The sequence below is a fragment of the Lethenteron reissneri genome, chromosome 24, assembly GCF_015708825.2.
Source record: "Lethenteron reissneri isolate LAM-NWPU_2019-01 chromosome 24, ASM1570882v1, whole genome shotgun sequence".
Classification (NCBI taxonomy): domain Eukaryota; kingdom Metazoa; phylum Chordata; class Hyperoartia; order Petromyzontiformes; family Petromyzontidae; genus Lethenteron; species Lethenteron reissneri.
In genome coordinates this window covers 3,298,461-3,318,176 of record NC_083802.1, presented here as the reverse complement: position 1 = coordinate 3,318,176, position 19,716 = coordinate 3,298,461, and the positions used below count along the sequence as shown (strand labels likewise).

General features: G+C 43.9%; 1 protein-coding gene across 1 annotated transcript in view; it reads left to right on the top strand.

Annotated features, from left to right (window-relative positions):
• The window catches only part of LOC133346425 (ceramide transfer protein-like), a 113,860-nt gene that overhangs the window by 61,989 nt on the left and 32,155 nt on the right, over positions 1 to 19,716 (top strand). The window contains 3 exon segments of the mRNA XM_061557985.1: positions 2,895 to 2,987; positions 9,731 to 9,888; positions 11,936 to 12,028. Coding sequence (XP_061413969.1) covers positions 2,895 to 2,987; positions 9,731 to 9,888; positions 11,936 to 12,028 — 344 coding nt within the window.

The following is a 19,716-nucleotide window of genomic DNA, read 5'->3' as shown; positions in this document are numbered from 1 at the left end:
CAACCAACACCATTAATCCTGTCGTAACTTTGCAGCAACAACACAATTATTCTCTCTCTTGCAACAATCGCATCGCACACAGCACCTCGCAGCACAATACACCAAAAAAATATATATTATTTTTTTCCAATTAAGCCCATCGCACAAGGTAACCCACAAATAATACAGCGCAAGATACCCGACGCTCCCAAGTTAATAATTAACTTCACCATCAAGATAACAACTCCACGCAGCAGCGCACACACACAATTTGACACTCAGCAAATACAGCAGACTCTCCGTCCATTCTCAACACACGCACACACTTACATTGACACCAAGCAACAAGCAGATAGCGCGTTCATCGTTATTACACACACATACACACAGTCCGAACCGCGCTCCGCACAATCGAGTCATAAGAGAAAACCAAAATAGCCCCCCGGCCCTCGAAAGATGAGTGAGGTGTGTGTTAAGGCCGGGTGCGTATCGTTATGACTCGCCCGGGGCTGCAGCAAGAAGAGGACGGCAGGGTGGCAACTTGAGACGCCTCGCAGAACTCGTTCGGCGACTTGACGGCTCCGTTGTCACGCACCCGAGCCAGGACGGGAAGCTCCCGCCCCAGCAGCTGCAGCATCGGCGTCTTCTCCTCGCAGCACCCCCTCGAAAAACAGCAGCTCACAGCAGGCTGCTCACCCCGCGGCACCTCCAGATGGCAGCGCAAGGCTGCCTCTCCGCCGCGATGTTGAAGATGGCGGCGTCCTCCCGCCGCGGTGAAGACAAGATGGCGGCTTCCCGCCTTTTCTCCCCTGCCACGCCCAAGATGGCGTCTTCGTGCCACGTGGCAGATGGCGCTGGCAGCGCAGGAAAGGCGGAGGCCTGCGGATCACCACCGGGCCTCCCCGACGCCGTCCTCGGCGTGGTGAACTCACACAGTTGCGCCAGCACGATTTTCAAGGTCTCCATCTGCGCCGCCATCTGTCTCCATCGTAAGTTGGCATCCTCCGGCACAGACAGGTCCACCAACGCGGCGACACCTTGCTCACCCGGACCCGTACTCGTTCCAGCACGGATCTCCTCTTCCATCGCAGGCAGGTCCACCGTCTGAGGAAGGTCGTCGTCGTCTGATGATGTAGCAGATGATGGCGCAGGAATATTCTTTTTTTTTTTTTTTCTCTCAGTTGTTTTGAGATGCCGTTTCACTTCTGACTCCAGTGTAATAAAGGGGACTCAGACACTTCTTGCTGACTCCGTGTCCTTTATTTGGGGTTCGCGTTCTCCTTCCCACACGGCACTCCTCCTGAGACTCTCTCCCTGGCAGCCCCACATCTGCCTTCGCTCCCGTAGCCTTCCACGCTCCTGCAGCTCCGCTGCAGGCTCTTGGTGCAGCCCTCTGGCTGCTCCCCCAGCAGCTCCATCGCTGCTCCCTGTTCCTCCGTGCGTGGCGATCTCGCCACCTCCCAATGTCAGCCCTTCGTGGCCTCTATGGCTATCTCGCCATTTCCTACCTCAGCCCTTCGTGGCCTCTGTGGCTATCTCGCCACTTCCTACCTCAGCCCTTCGTGGCCTCTGTGGCTATCTCGCCATCTCCAACCTCAATCCTCCACTCTCTCTTCCACCCCGCTGGCTGGCGCCGTCATGAGCCCCTCAGCCACCAGGCTGAGGCACGGCGACCACCCAACGTGTTCACCACCCTTCACTCCCCCGACTGACCCAGATAGCTTCCTGTCTCCCCGCTATAACTTCTCCCCCACGTCACCCTGACTCCTCCCTCTCGGATCGTCATATCCGCCCCGCCCATTTACGCCCGCATTACACTTGTATAGAGGACACTATGAAGAAATATATATATTTTAGAAATTAGTTTGTATGCGTTTATGCTGCTTATCGACTAGACAAGCAGGATATATGTGTCTGTCAGGTAAGTGGGTAATTCTTAAGGAATACATCATGAATGGTTTGAATGTCGATTCTTGTCAGATGATTTGATTCCAACTTTCAGATGATGAGATCCGTACAAAGCAACTGCTCAGGTCCAGTCTGACTCAAACCATACACTAATAATTATTAACAGCTCATTGCGGACCACATTCACAATAGAGGTCAATGTCTAAATTATTGCCACAGTGGAGTAGCGTGATTTACCGCTCCACATTGTTGCCCCTAGTGTGGCTGATGAGCAGAAGCCATTAAACACAAACTATAAATCAGGGATGTTTCCGCTTTTGCATTTATTGGGATTACAAGTAGCCGGAATTTTCACAAAGTCGGACTCCTGTGCAAAACGCTTGCTTTACGAGAGGATGACTGATAATGAAAATAAAATTTCCATTGAAATGTAATCACTGAATGATAATGTTATGGACTGTGATAATGGTTCACTGTTGAGTTGTTTTTATAACCAGTTTAACAATTTCAGAGTATTTAATTTTCTTTTAGTGTCTGTTTAAAAATCAGTGTCAGGTCAGGCCAAAAACACAAGCCTGTAGTTCATTATCTTTTAAAGTATTCTTCTGACTTTGAACTAGATTCGATTTGTTTTGTTGATTCTTACATTCGTTTAAACATATTCCAGTTCATATGTATTGTTAAACATGAGGGGAGAGTGAGAGAGGGTGGTGCAGCAATTAGCACACTGCGCAACAAACCCGGCGACCCAAGTTTGATTCCAGCCCATGACCAATAACAGTGGGAAATATTGAACCGGTCCTTGGCCTCCCCTAGGTCGACTCAGCCTCAAATGAGTACCTGGTGCAATGTGTAGACAAAGGAGGCCGGATGTGATGCTGACCACCCATCCCCTCGTGTGCCGTGCCGGCCTTCATAGGTGTTCGCTAACAGCATTTTCCGCAACAGTGTGTTAAAGACTGCACTGGGGATTTTTGTCTTTGTCTTATGATGCTGTCACGCTTTAGCGGAGCTGGAGGAGGATGTCGATGACGATGATCTGCCTACGCCGCGACCTAATGGAGAGGTTCCGCCCAACAGCAATGGCAGTAAGGACAAAGGTACGATCATGAACTTTGGCATCTCTGCTAAGTGTGCGTGCTATTTGCACACTGCTGTTATTTGGACCTTACACCTTGGCAGTGGTCTTCATTAAATGTGTCGTTTGAACCGACGTAACTGCAGCATTGGCCTTTATTGATGGATTCTTCGGCAATATTGCAGCAATCACGGTTGCACTTCTTCTTCTGACTTGCGCTTTTCCATTCCACGGCGATGTACAATGCCCCTTTTTTTAAACATCATTGCACTGAACCTGAAAACGTTACTGCATTGGACTGACAAACTTCAACAGAGGCAGGTTTTTTAAGTCTTTACCTAAGACACATCAAGCAAGATGCAATTCTTGTACAATCGAATCCAGTCTATGCACAGATCATTTAAGAACCCTTTGTGCAAACCTATAGCCATCTTTACAAGGAACAATCCCAAAGAAACATCCCAGGCCATTACCAAATCGTCTTAATTGATCCTTGATCTGGTCCTGATAAATATAAATTAATACTGATGGGAACATCTGTCTTTATTCAGTGTGACCATGACATGAGACATTCATAAATGTTATCGGAACCACTGATTGCACACAGATCATCAGCCCGCGCTTGCTGCTGTGATACCACGTCGATCTCGTGTGAGCACTGATGGTACGAGACCACCGTTTGTCGCGGTGTCGTGGTCCCGAACGGACCACCGTGCCGCTTATCTTATGGCCAGCAACAGACGAGAACGAGCGAGTGCACACCCTTATGTTACTAATACCATGTATTAGTTTGACTTGCATCCCACTGGGATTTTTGCACACAGCGTTGGTGTACGGTGCTTTTTCTGCAATATTTGGCTGTCTTTTCTTGGATTTTCTGTTTGCACGTAGTCACTTAGTCACTTGAAGATGTTTTATTGTTCATGTTTTTGTTTTTTGTTTGTTGCGGTTGCACCCGATTCAAGAGCCGAATGGCTCACAGGGCTATACCAAATAAATTTAACTGAAACTGAAATGTGTGAAGGAGTTCCAGCCCGGGGTAAGTCTTGAACTTCATCACGTGTTCAGCACAGCGAGTAGCACATCGGTGAGTTACTCCGTTCAGGCGCCGCCCCGAACCTTTCTCTCCGCTCCTTTTTTCCCTCTACCACCATCTTTTCTGGAACTTTCCATGACTCTCCACCAATCCCCTTCGTGTCTCCTAACGGTCTCCCAATCGACCCCTCATTTTGCATTTGTCTTTCTTCCCGGGCTTTTTCGAATTACCTTGACGACCAATCTGGATTGAATGGTCTCTCCACCTTCAAATCAGATTGTGCACCCCGACACGTCGGCTCCCCCTCCTGTGTGATCGCTCCTCACCAATGAGAGTCGAGCGCACGATTTGAACTCGCAGGCCGTTAGAGCCGGTCAGTATAAGTTTATTTATTTCTCGATAGGGGTCACCTCTCGGCGTCGATTACAGGTGTATTGAGGCATTAAGTGCAGGTTTGCCCCCACGCCTCGTGATCTGTTGATGGAGGGTTGAACGGCTCAACAACTTGACAGCTATCGCCTCCCCAAGACTGTTACTCTGACAACAAGCCTCCTTTTCCACTATTTTGTTTAGGCACAGCCCACTTTACTCTTCATAGAAATGTCATCGTATTCTTTGGTTTTTTCGGTAAAGTCACGTATAAAGATAAAATAATAAATTAAATAACAGCATACGACGTTTTGATTGCAACACAAGCAATCATCATCAGGTATAATGAAATAGCGACATAAAATCTAACCAGAAAACTATAGACAGGCATATAAGCAGACAGATATCACCAAGATACATAGAGAGAGCAACACAGGTACAGAGAGGGGTGATCGTCTCTGTGGAGTGGCCTTAAATAGACAGAGGGGGGCGGAGGCAGAGAGAGGGAGGGGTTAGAGAAAAAATGTACATGTCAATGAGGCTTATTATTTTATCTTTATACGTGACTTTACCGAAAGAACCAAAGAATAATTCCTGCAGTCACGAAAGCTCCAAAATTAAGAATGTAATCGTACTTTAATAATAATAACATCTATGGGACCTTTTTTCAAGTATCCACCAGTGTGGTCTAACACTGGTGCGACCCATAAAGAAAGCTGTCTGGTGTAGACCAATCAGTTTAAAAAACAATGCATATATGATCAGAGCATGTTTGTTTGTGTGTTTTGCCACACGTGTGTGTGTGTGGTTAATACCGACTTTATGCCTCGCAAAAGGTATCTATTTGGTGTTTGAACATCTTGACACTGGTTTTATTGCCAGAAAGGGTAAAACCTTTGTAGATGTTTATAAATAAAATAAATGAAGCTCTATTTAATTCCAAAAATCTAATTGGAGCACATTTACACACTTGAGGTTTTTTTTCGTTTGAATGTTAATGCCTGGAGCTTGGGGAGTTGAGAATGTCACTCAGGATTCGGATGTACGAGTCAATATCTCTTGGGGGGGGGGGAAGGTTTTCCATGTGTAATAATATTCCTTGAGAGCAAGGGCTCCATATGCAACCGGCTGCAAAACCCACTAATATACACATTTATTTTGCAAAGGCAGACATGAAAAATGTAACGGGACCAAAAGGAAAATAGCAAAATATGCGCGAAACAAACTCACAGGTTATTGTGCAACGATGTATATCAAACAGAAAAAATGCAGTTGTTAAACATAACATTAGCAATTATTGAAACGCCAATATGGGCGAATTGCATGAACGAGCCCTCACAAAATATAGTTGAGCCAAATATAATTGTGAAAAGAAATGTACTTTACTGGTATAGGTGTGTTAATAAATCATACATAAGGTATGCAAAAATGTGTGCATACACAAATCTTAATGGATTACTAAGTGCCAACATAAGGTAATGATCTTGGTTTGAAACAAAGAAAAAGTTCAAAAATTATGATTACATTTTGTCATTAATAAATGGTCCTTTTTCAATTTACTGCTGGATGAAGCCTTGTGGTAATGGGGGTGGTTTGACCATACTTCATCACTTATCAGCGGTTTTCATAGAATGAGAAGGAACCAGTACCGGTTCAGATGTCACTTGACACTGATGTTACCTGTGGGCCGGAAATCAAACTCAGTATCGATCCGAGTCACAAGTGAAACATTTTGTAGGAATCGGCTGGAGGGTCCAATAGCAATTCCACTTGCGTGTGCCAGACTCCATGGGCCCTTCCTCCTTGCGTGGACAGCACTCTGCACTAAAATCTAAACTAAACTATTTTTTATTTTATCAGGTACGCTCCACTGAACTACGTAGCTCTTTTTCAGAAGTGACCTGGCCACAAATGATAGCTCAACAAAGTGGCCGATCATGTGGAAATTTCTAGCAGCAAAATACTCTAAATGCATATTGATTGTAAATGTGGAGGGGAAAAACCAGAGGACACGAAGAAAAATCCACACAACTGCGGCGAGAACGTGCAAACTCCACGTAGAAATGCTCATAAGTCAGGAATCGCACCCTTTAAAAAAACATTTAATCGTTATTTCAGGCTGGGCAATCATGAGAATTGCCCAGCTACCAGCTGGAGTGATCGTTAAGATGTCTGCCAGAATACAATTCTGAATGGACTGCACGATTGATCTCGCGGCTTTTATACACCTCTGTAACCTTGCTGCTGTCCATATCTGTTACACTGGCATACCTTCTGCCTCACCACATACTCTCCACTCTCCACTCTATCACTCGCTACTCGACAATTGTAAAACACTCGCGTCCCCTTCGATGAGTGGCTGCTGCTTCTCTGTGATGACTTCTGCAAGGTGGAGCTGATCACTCGCAGCCGCTCGCAAGCCCAGGGGTAACACGCTCACCGTTGCCTCCGCACGTTACTAATCCTTTCTTGAGGATTTGCTGAGAAAGCCTTTGGGAGTTCCGCTTGCTACAAAAATTCTACCCAATCCCCTAAGCCCTAATCCTCTCATCTGCTGCACCAGACATCTGTGAATAACCTTTCATAAATTTCCTGCGTCACAAATTCCTCATCCAGTAAGTGTAATGAAATGTGCTCATACCTCTTAGCAGCAATTGTAGACTAAGCTTTTTATTTCATATTTCTTATTTGATATATGTGTGCGAACCTGCCTAACATGCTGTTTGGTGGCTGGCTGGGTTGCGCTGTGGCAGATCACTCAATTGACAATTAATCGAAAGGTTGAGAATTCAAGTCCTGGTTCAAGAATAGCTCCAACCCATCATCTTTCTGACGTCAATTTAATGGGCTCCACATTGTGTGCAGATGAATAGTGATTGTTCAATACAGATACATTCTCTGCCACATAAATGTGAACCTCTGACCTCTGCCTCAAGACTTATCCATGGTTGTTTAAACATGCAACGCTAACTTTGTTTTATCGTGCCGTTATATTTAGTATTTGAAATTTTTTGTACGAGTCGCCCATGTTATTTGGTACATTCGACTGAATGACCTCTCCTTTTGCTCATTAATGGCAGTGTCAAAAAGTAAAAATAACATTTTTTTATAATTTCAAGCTGCTTTTAGTCAAAAATAGCTCCACCTGGCAGGTGAAAGGTACAGAGGTTTTTGTGTCGGTTCTGGTGCGTGTGAGGAAACGTCCCCTAGTGACATCCAGATGCAGTAGCAGCATTTTTTTCATGTTACTGGCAGATTCAGGGTTGAATGTTTGCCAATAGTCGATTCAAACGACGGTATTACGACACTGGCGATCGCGATAAGTGTCATTAAACACAGCGTTTGAGGTTCTGCAATTACCGCTGAACTTTTGTTAAATTCCTCGAGCATGAAACCGTCTCGTGCATGATTTATTCCTTTTGCACTTATCTACATTGCAGGGTATTGCGAAAGCTGTAGGATTCTACCTTCAAATGCATGTACTAAATAAAAATATGATTGTCATTAAACTTGACTATTCAGCTCGGGACTCTTGGGCCTTGTTTGAGACTTGGCTTTGAAGTGGCCAGGAGGTGGCAGTGAAGCTGTGGATTCTTGAATCTGGGGCTCTGAGTGTTTTATCTCCACGTATGCGGGTGTGTTCTCGGGGTAATCCAGGTTCTTCCCACATGTCAATCACTCGTGAATGGTATTGGTCAAACGTCCCGTTTGCAGGATCCTCCTGAAAAAGCCTTGTATGTATTTTTCGATTTAAAGCGTTCGTGACTGCAACCTACTATCTTCTTGGTTCTTTCGGTAAAGTCACGTAGAAGGGAAATAATAAAATAATAAAAATAGAACATAATAAAATCAAATTCTCACGACGTTTCGGCCACAACGCAAGCAGCCGTTGAACTTCCTTTGCACCGTAAGTAGCCCACCGTGATAGTCGGAGGTGCGGGGCCTTGAGACCCTGTGAGGCTCGCAAGTGTTTTCCAAACGCACCACGGAAAACAAGTGGATTTGCTTTCATTATCATGTTTGCTCAACCACGATTCAAAAAACACGGCGGCGAGATGTCAACTGCCTCGCCTGGTATACAGAAGGTTGTTGGAGTTTGCATGTTCTCTCCGTAGTCACGTGAATTCTCTCCAGGTCCTCCGGTATTTCCCTCCACATTTAGAAACACGTGTTTCGAGTATTTGGCTGCGATACATTTCCACGTGATAAGCCACTTCGTTGAACTATCATTTGAGGTCATGTCACTTATGAAAAAGAGCTATTTCGCACCATGGGCCTTACCTGCTAAAATAAAAAATAGTTTATTTTGTGAAGAGCTCGAACTTAATGTTGTGTTAGCTCGTACATAGATTCACAATATGAAGACGTGGCTCAGAAACCTAGAGATATATCCAAGTCAAATCATACAGCCGGCAGCATTAAGATCCTGGGGGTCAAATCTCATGTCCCATGTAATATATTATTGTTTTATCAATTGTAGCGAGTTAATGGTTGTTTTTCATAGTTGCCAAACACTACGAAACACAAAGTACTGTATGCATTTGGTTATTTACTTGAAATGTCCTTGATCAGATCTACGCTGCAAACATCTCTTTTTTTATAATTGTGTAATGAAAAGATCCCCATGGTCAATCATGATGGAGCATTGCGTTGTGGTTTTATTCAGCAAGTCTGTTGAAGAAATACCATAAACTATAATTTGCAAACGTAATAACCTCTGCTTGTCGACAGTGAGATCCCATCGTAATTTTTTTTTCATTTCAATATTACTTATGATATAATTGTGGTAAAACTTGGTAAATAACTGTATTTAACCCGAAGGGGTGGAGTGGTGTCAGTGATGAATGCACTGCATTATAAATCCATCTTCCAGAATTTCCAGCCACATCAGTGATGAGTAAAATCTGAACCAGTCCTGGGCCACCCGCTCACCAACCTGCACTGATCAGAGTGAAATATGGACAAACAAAACCCCATTACCAATATGGTGTGACAGGACTTACATCCACTACTGAATTGACAAAGGGATGGAAACCATCTATTACGAAATTAAACCATGTTTAAGTGTAAACATTTTGAGAAAAAAAGATTAAAACGGTAACCTCAGTAAGTTAACTTCTGCTTTAATATTGGACGTTGACGCTAACTTGATTTATCTCCAACTTGAACAATACTCACCTCCATGTAAAAAAAAAATGTATATTTCTTTCGACATTCTTCAAGCAACACAATCAGCCGTTTGTCATTAACAAAACACTTCGTGTCCTTTCTCTGAGCTGTTTGTTGTTTTGGAAAATTTATGTACACCATCGTGTTTTTTTGTTTACCCTGTGTGTGTGTGTGTGCCCGTGCGCATGCAGTGTTCCCACCTCACTTGCCCAAGGGAATGAATGGGCTGGATTTCAAAGGGGAGGCTATCACGTTTAAGGCCACCACTGCTGGAATCCTGTCCACACTTTCACACTGCATCGACCTCATGGTGAAATGCGAGGAGGGCTGGCAGAAGCGTCTGGAGAAGGTGACGCCACCGCACTTGGAGAAATGTTAACGGTTTTTATTATAGACGAAGCGACGTTGCATATTGTGGATTGACACGTGGAAATAAATGTGTACCAACAACACCAATCTCTTGCCTATTATTTTCCGTATCTTTGTGGCCACTAATCCTTTTTTTAAATTATGCATTTAGATTTTTCATCACTCATTTCAGTTTGATATACTACTCTTAAGTAGTATTATTTAACACCATCTGCCATTAATAATTGGATATCATTATGTTCAGGTGTCATTGTCCATTATTTACCAATTCAGTTTTAATGTTCCCAAGAATATTTCAAAAGTAGAAAACATCAATTTAGAAAACTGCCTGCCAGAAGACTTTACAGATGATCTCCGTCGATATCAGCAACTTACGTTTATTATTTGTCTCAGTTTGAAAAACATGAAAGAATTGTATTATTTTATGTCTAAGATTCCTCGGGTTTATTTTTATGGATTTGACATCAGACATTGTGCGTTTCTAATGTCTCTCTGTACCGTTAGGTACGGTTGTGTTTGATCAAAACATTCTTGTCAGTCGTTGTGGCAATAAGCAATGACACCACTATTTACCAACCTTTATAAAGTCATGTGAGCTTTTAAAAAAACTATAATAAGCCATTATCATTAATAACCGCAATATTAAAAAACATTTTATTTATTTAATGGCTTTGTTCCTAATATTGGCAAATGGCTATGATATGCTTATATTTAAATATCAGGAGTATTGCAAATCCTGATGCATGAGTGTGGCAAGGGCAGCCGTTTGAGATATTCGTTCTAAGCTTAATACACAACTATACTTCTGTAATGCGGGCGTAAACGGCCCTCCGGAGGTGACGTCAGGAGGGGAGGAGTTAGGTCACGTGGGGGGGTGAGGGGTTAGGCTATAGAAGGAGGGGAACCGGAAGAGGACGGGAGTGACGGGGAACCAGGAACAGAGAGAGGCCACGAAGGGCGAAGCGGAGGGTGGCGAGATCGCCACGAACACGGGGGAGCGAGGATCGGCACCGTTGGCCAGCGGTGACCGACCCGAAGCAGCGAGGAGGCTGCAGTCAGCAGCGGGGCTGCACAGAGAGTCAGCAGCGGGGCTGCATACAGAGTCAGCAGCGGGTCTGCATACGGTAGCAGCCAGAGGGTCTGCACATAGGGGTAGCAGCGGGAGTCTGCATAGAGGTAGCAGCGAGTCTGCAGGGAGGAGGTTACAGTAGATGAAGCAGAGAGTCAGAGGGAAGAAGAAGCTATAATAGCAGTGAATAGCCGGGGGCTACAAATACAGAGTTATAACAGAGTGCCGTGTGGGTGAAGACGAGAACCCAATAAAAGACACGAAGACAGAAGGAAGTGTCCGAGTCCTTTTATTACACTTCTACACGTAAAAACAGCTGCTTGAATTCTACTATTTCTTCATCTGAAGCTCCACTTGGCAAAGGATATAATAATGTATAAAATGACTTATACTTATTGAACATGTGCATAACATTGTAGAATCGAATGACTTGTTAAGAATGTATGATTATATCTTGCCTTTGGCATCGAATGAAAATGCCTATGATCACCTATCGGTGCATTTATGAAATGGTGGTATTAGTTCCTCCATCAGCCCCACATGGGATGGAAAAAAACTTATCACTTTGTGCACAGAAGTGTGACGATCTTTTTGAATAACTTCAGGTGTTTAACTCAGAACTGTTTTACTTGTGCTCGTCAGTAGTCTGATCAAAATAAGATCCTTCACAATATTTATCAATTAAAGTTTGCCTGTCAAACGTGTTGCAATTATATCTCCGCAAGCGGGTGCCACCTCTTGACTAGATCCTGCTCGATCTCCTCGGTGTAGACATCCTCTCGGATGAGTTTCATTCCTTGGCTGAGGCTCCATTATTGTGCTTGACCACCATCCCTGTTTACGAGTAAATGTGAAAGAAATACTTTTTGTGGTGGAGTTTGCAGTCGTGCTATAACTGTGCCGGTGCTTTAGGCAGTGATGTTGTCTGTAACCTTGCACTTATTTTCGGTGACATCAGGAGCAGGACAGAAGGAGGCGCTTGGAGGACGCTTACAGATACGCGATGGACAAGCTGACGGCAAAGGCTTACATGGCAGGCCCGGATTTTGAGGTATGTGAAAGGTTTTCTAGCTCCTTTGCTTTTGTGTAAATCCAGTAATACACCTTGAATACATTTCCATGCTGTATGTTAAATTAGTAGGTTGCTTTCTCGATTTAAAGCTTTCGTGACTGCAGGGATTCATCTTCTTGGTTCTTTCGGTAAAGTCACGTAGACGCTGTCTTTCCGACGCTGTCTTTCCGACGCTGTCTTTCCGGCAGACCTGTTCTTCACCTGTGGACGGCTGCGTTGCGTTGTGGCCGAAACGTCGTGAGAATTTTATTATGTTAAATTTTTATTATTTAATTATTTCCCTTCTACGTGACTTTACCGAAAGAACCAAGAAGATAGTAGGTTGCTTTTATCACTCTATTCAACCTCTGGGTTTGGCCTCTTTCTGCCACATGATCCAAGCGTTGGCAACAGTGATGGCAACCAAGTTTGTGTTTTTATGACAATATGTTCTGCTCTGCCGTAAGACTTACCGTGACACTGTACCAAATCTAATCTCTAGATGTTGTCCTTTGCTTAAAATACCATCTGGATGACAGTTATTTCACGTTAATTTGTTTGCACAAATCTGATATTCACAAGTGCTGGTTTCAAACTTTTCTTGTGTGACATGAGAGCCAATGACTCTAAGGTGGTTACAGCCGGTGGAATTCACGTTATTCTGATGAAATGGCACGATTTATAGTGCAAAACCTCAAATGTCAGCTCTGAACAACAAAGCCTATGTCAGGTGAACAAATATCTTAGCAATTGTTCTATGTCAGCATCTTGTGTTTGTGTGTATTGAACATGTTCACCATAAGTACATATGGTTAATGCAGACTTCATTCCTTGCAAAAGGTATCTGTGTGATGTTTGGACATTTTCACACCTGTTGTGTTGCCAAAAAGAGAAACCTATTCTTATTTGTTATACTTTGATACTGGCAACAAGCTCCCATGATATAGCTGCTCACCTCGAGCTATAAATGTTCTGCTAGGTGCATTGCCTTTGTGCTGTTCGTCTTTTGGCTTTCACTGGTCTGACACTGGTGAGACTAGGCCATCAGGGAGGCTCTCCCTCGTGTAGGCCAATCAGTTTCAAAGACAATGCATATACTCATTGGTTCTTTCGGTAAAGTCACGTATGTAGAAATACAAATAAAATTCAAATAAAACACGACGTTTCGAACGCAACACAAGCGCTCATCATCAGGTGAAAATGGGGCAAAACACATAGCGAGGGAACACACAGAGAGACCTCACGTGACACAGAGCACACAGAGAACGGCAAACTGCACGGAGGCAAATACAGCAAGAAGATGGGAGACGCAAACTCAACAAACCTTAGAAACAATGCGATGCAAACCAGTCGGCCAACAACACAGACACTAACCTGGTTGACCACGTATTTCAAAAGACTGCTACATTTTGTGTTCATCTTCTGGGCTGAACATACCAACGTAAACAGAGGACAGGGACTCGTGAACAGACACGAGGTACAAGGTAGCAGAGATACATACACAGAGAAGACGCACAGGGAAAGGTGTTTTGGGCAGCACAGAGGGACAACCAGAGCAACACCACACCAAGAGACGTACACACATGGAGAGGCACACACAGAAAGACGCACGGAGGGATAACGTACAGGGACTTGTATAGGCTGTAAAGGTGGGGGAAGGGAAGGGGCGGAGAGAAGGACCAATGCAGGCAACAAATCGTGGGAAACAATGGGGAAACGAAAACGGAGACACCAACCACGGAAAACGAAGCAAAATTACAACAAGCAGAGATACATACACAGAGAAGACAACACAGGGAAAGATGTTTTGGACAGAATTGTAAGGTCAACCTACCCGTAGAGGTGGATGAATGCATATATTTTGGAACATGATTGTTTGCATGTTTTGCCACATGTAGGTGTGGTTAATGCAGACTTTTGATGCCTCGTGAAAGGCATCTGTGAGGTGTTTGAACATCTTAACACCAGTTTTATTTATATTCTTAGGTTTTTTTCGGTTAAGTCACGTAAGTAAAACATCAAAATAAAAATAAAATAAAAATAAAAATCACGACGTTTCGGAGGCAACACAAGTCTCCGTCATCAGGTGGGACCGTCACAGCCGAATTAGCTGCATCAAGTGAAGCAATGATTCAAGATGTAATCCCTTATAAGCAAGTTGAAGGGAGGTGGAGAGGGGGGGGGTGGAGAGCTTATCAGACTGTGGTAGCCAATGAATGGAAACGTATCGGGAGGGAGGAGGAGCGGTGATCAAAGACTGCACGCAGTGCTCAACACAATGAATGGAAACGTATCGGGAGGGAGGAGGAGCGGCGATCAAAGACTGCACGCAGTGCTCAACACAATGAATGGAAACGTGTCGGGACGGAGGGTGAGCGGCGATCAAAGACTGCACGCAGCGCTCAACACAATGAATGGAGACGTGTCGGGACGGAGGGTGAGCGGTGATCAAAGACATCACGCAGTGCTCAACACAATGAATGGAAACGTGTCGGGACGGAGGGTGAGCGGTGATCAAAGACTGCACGTGGGGATGTTAACACTCGGTGAAGTAAATTAAAATAGTGCCTATCAGATAAGATGGCCCAAAAAAGTGTAATTAAATCTTTTTTGCGTGGTTAATAACATCTTTCCAATGATTACTGAGTTTGTACCCATCATCACGGTTGAAATTATGTCTGTGTTTGTATATTTGTATGGCTTCGTGTACAAACCTTTGATGGTAGCCAGGAGGTTTGCAGAGAACCTTGGTCTCGGAAAAGACAATTTCATGAGAGCCCGCCGAGTTGTAGCAATGATCGGCAACGGCCGAAGAAACAGTTCTGCCGTGTTTCAGATCTGACTCCCTTCAACTTGCTTATAAGGGATTAAGGGATTAAGGATGTCGTTCCTGACTTACAGTATCCTGAAGTCTACAAATTGAGTTGCATTTGTGGTGATTGCTACATTGGAGAAACAAAACGTCATGTGGCTGATCGTGTCCGCGAGCACAAGTCAGATCTGAAACACGGCAGAACTGTTTCTTCGGCCGTTGCCGATCATTGCTACAACTCGGCGGGCTCTCATGAAATTGTCTTTTCCAAGACCAAGGTTCTCTGCAAACCTCCTGGCTACCATCGAAGGTTTTTACACGAAGCCATACAAATATACAAACACAGACATAATTTCAACCGTGATGATGGGTACAAACTCAGTAATCATTGGAAAGATGTTATTAACCACGCAAAAAAGACTTAATTACACTTTTTTGGGCCATCTTATTTGACAGGCACTATTTTAATTTACTTCACCGAGTGTTAACATCCCCACGTGCAGTCTTTGATCACCGCTCACCCTCCGTCCCGACACGTTTCCATTCATTGTGTTGAGCACTGCGTGATGTCTTTGATCACCGCTCACCCTCCGTCCCGACACGTCTCCATTCATTGTGTTGAGCGCTGCGTGCAGTCTTTGATCGCCGCTCACCCTCCGTCCCGACACGTTTCCATTCATTGTGTTGAGCACTGCGTGCAGTCTTTGATCGCCGCTCCTCCTCCCTCCCGATACGTTTCCATTCATTGTGTTGAGCACTGCGTGCAGTCTTTGATCACCGCTCCTCCTCCCTCCCGATACGTTTCCATTCATTGGCTACCACAGTCTGATAAGCTCTCCAACCCCCCCCTCTCCACCTCCCTTCAACTTGCTTATAAGGGATTAAGGATGTCGTTCCTGACTTACAGTATCCTGGAGTCTACAAATTGAGTTGCATTTGTGGTGATTGCTACATTGGAGAAACAAAACGTCATGTGGCTGATCGTGTCCGCGAGCACAAGTCAGATCTGAAACACGGCAGAACTGTTTCTTCGGCCGTTGCCGATCATTGCTACAACTCGGCGGGCTCTCATGAAATTGTCTTTTCCGAGACCAAGGTTCTCTGCAAACCTCCTGGCTACCATCAAAGGTTTGTACACGAAGCCATACAAATATACAAACACAGACATAATTTCAACCGTGATGATGGGTACAAACTCAGTAATCATTGGAAAGATGTTATTAACCACGCAAAAAAGACTTAATTACACTTTTTTGGGCCATCTTATCTGACAGGCACTATTTTAATTTACTTCACCGAGTGTTAACATCCCCACGTGCAGTCTTTGATCACCGCTCACCCTCCGTCCCGACACGTTTCCATTCATTGTGTTGAGCACTGCGTGATGTCTTTGATCACCGCTCACCCTCCGTCCCGACACGTCTCCATTCATTGTGTTGAGCGCTGCGTGCAGTCTTTGATCGCCGCTCACCCTCCGTCCCGACACGTTTCCATTCATTGTGTTGAGCACTGCGTGCAGTCTTTGATCGCCGCTCCTCCTCCCTCCCGATACGTTTCCATTCATTGTGTTGAGCGCTGCGTGCAGTCTTTGATCACCGCTCCTCCTCCCTCCCGATACGTTTCCATTCATTGGCTACCACAGTCTGATAAGCTCTCCAACCCCCCCCTCTCCACCTCCCTTCAACTTGCTTATAAGGGATTACATCTTGAATCATTGCTTCACTTGATGCAGCTAATTCGGCTGTGACGGTCCCACCTGATGACGGAGACTTGTGTTGCCTCCGAAACGTCGTGATTTTTATTTTTATTTTATTTTTATTTTGATGTTTTACTTACGTGACTTAACCGAAAAAGAACCTAAGAATATGAATCTTTGCAGTCACGAAAGCTTCAAATCTAGAACCCGTTTTATTGTCACAAAGGGTAAAACCTATTCTTAGTTTTCATGTGTGTTTGTGTGTTCGCAGCTTTGTGGTATTGTGGTGCACCTGATGGCTTTTCATGATATTGACTTCATGTTGGACTTAAATTAATTGTCATGAATGTCCCTTTAATAATGTAATTAAAGTTCAACGAATTGCCTGCCTTAAAAAAATTGTACTAATTGGCAGGTAAGATTTTATAATTCTATCCTTTGTGGAACTGGTTCTTCAGTATTCAGCCCTAGGCGTTATATACATCATATAAATTTTAATATTTCTAGCTAATTGTTGCACCTGAACGCTTCTCATAAACTACTCTCAATAATATTGCATTGAGAGAAAGAGGATAGTCCCCGAGTTACGATGGTCCGACTTACGATATTTCGATCTTACGATGGCGATCCGACAAAATTGTTACATTTTTTTAATTTCGCGCGGCAGGCAAACACAGCAGCGTACGAGGTGTGATGCTGTACGTTGGGACGCTGCCGGGATGTATGCATGTTAAAAGTTTTTTTTTTAATAGCAGATAGGATTGTTTCCTCAAAAAACTTTCTATTAAATTGCAGTTCATATATGTAGGCTAAGAATTTACCTTGTATTTTTTTACTTGACATTTTACTGTGCAATACAGTATTTTAGTTAATAAATACATACAGTATATAGTTTATACAGTACGGTACTGTAAATTGCTCTGTTTTGCTAAATTATCACCATTCTTTAAGACTCCTGGGTAGGCGAGGCCATCTTCGACTTACGACATTTTAGACTTACGATGAGGTCATCGTAACGCATCTCCATCGTAAGTAGAGGGCTACCTGTACAGCAAAACCTCTGTTGTCCGGCATCCATGGAGAATGGAGAATGCTGAATAATCAAATATTCCGGTTATCCGAGAGTTATACTTATGGTTCACCAATATTTTCCAAGAACATAACACTTTTCAAGAAATCAACTAAGGCTATGGTTTAACTATGATATAATAAATAATATACTATTTTACAGAGCTACTCACTGGTCAGTTGTAGAGCATTCTAAGTTGATTGTAGAGAAGCAGTGGGGCAGTTTAGAAGACGGTATACACTACCTTACTGTATTATGGGAACCTAATTTGCCTTTTGGCGTCATCTGGTCCAACCCATGTGAGACTAGGCTCTAAGGAAAGCTGTCTCGGGTGTGGACCAATCAACTTCAAGGACAGTGCACATTATCAGAGTTATGTCTTTTGTTTGTATTATGACTGCAGGTATTGCGGTCTATGCAAACATGACTCCTTGTAAAAAGGTGTCAGTTTTGTTGCCAGATAGAAGGGTAAAAAAACAATTATCATACCTTACTGTATGTTTAGAATACAGTATACACAGCCTTCCACTAGCGCCACCACTTGGTAGCGTCCTGAAGCTTCTGTAAACAACAGGTCGTCTATGAGAAGCACACAGCAAGATGCCGGATGGCTGTCAACAATGTCCAGATACATGAAGGAAGATTTGTATTGTCGTCTATGACAGATGCTGGTTAATTAAGCATTCCGGATCATGAAGTGACGGTGAGAAAAGGCACCACTAGAAGAGATGATGGTCGATGGTCAGCAATCGTAACGGAGTGGCAGCTAAAGAATGGAAAGCGTCCGAGAGGGTAACCCATCGAGGAGATGGAGCGATGAATTCAGTTTATGAATTCAGGGTGCCTCAGTGGCAAGATTTTAACTACCTCGCTTGGTATAAAGGAGGTTGTGGGTTTGATTCCGACCCTGACACCTGTATATTCTGGCCGAAACGTCGTGAGAATTATTTTATTATGTTTTATTTTATTATTTCCCTTCTACGTGACTTTACCTAAAGAACCAAGAAGATGTATATTAGGAGTTTGCATGTTCTCCGTGTGGTCGCGTGGATTTTTCTCCGAGTCCCCTGGGTTTTCCCTCCACGTTTTTGGTTGCTATAAATTTACACGCGATAAGCCACTTGGTTCAGCTATCATTTGTGGTCAGGTCGCTTCCGAAAAAGAGCTATATAGCTCGGTGGGCCATACCTGGTAAAATAAAGATAGTTTATAAATAGTTTATGTGCTGGTACTAGGTGAATTATTTCATCACAGGATTGTGAGCAGTGGCATCCACTTTGGGGAGGTCTTATCCAGTAGTGTATTGACGATGGCTGATGATGATTATGTACATCCGTTGAGAAGGATTGGGGGATTGGTGACCTCTTGGTTCCCGTTGCCCCCCCCCCCTTCCCGGTCACCAGCCTACGCTGACCAGCGTGGTTGAAGTCAGAATCAGAATATTTGTTTATCCTGGAGAAGTCCGATGAGCTATGAAGCTCTTTTTCACATGTCCAGTCTGGATGGGTCGGTAAGTCACAACAACAGTCAATACAAGAAAACGATAGCAGTGCAAAGTGTATGAAAGGTAAACAAATCACGTAAATAAATAAAATACATAAATTATTTAAGTTCCAACTGTGTAAGTACTCCAATTCCCAAGCTTGCGCGAGGCAGCAAAACAGTCCCAGACCGCACCAGGACAACACAGTCAGTCCCCCGATAAAATTGCACGATTCTCATGGTTTTATTTCATGTGAGAGGCTTGGGTTTTCATCGTTTTGTCTCAAGGTTTTTCCGGTGCCATATTTAGCTCGCCCGGCTATGAACTCTCCAGAGCTACCCATCTGCTTCTTACTCAAAATATTTCCATGCAACTTTTTCTCCACTGCTTTTTGTGCCATACATGGTGTTCAAGAGTGTCATTACGTTATGTAAGAGGTCAAAGCTCTACAATGCACCCAAACACAATGCTCTCGCTTAACAATGGTATTTAGTACAAACGCCCACAGAACAGATTGTTCTGTTGATGGAATTTTAAACAGATACATGGAATGCGTCCTGCAAAAACATATCCAATGTTTGTGACGAGAAAAATCTCTTAAGGAGTCAGGTTCACTTTCCATTTTGTG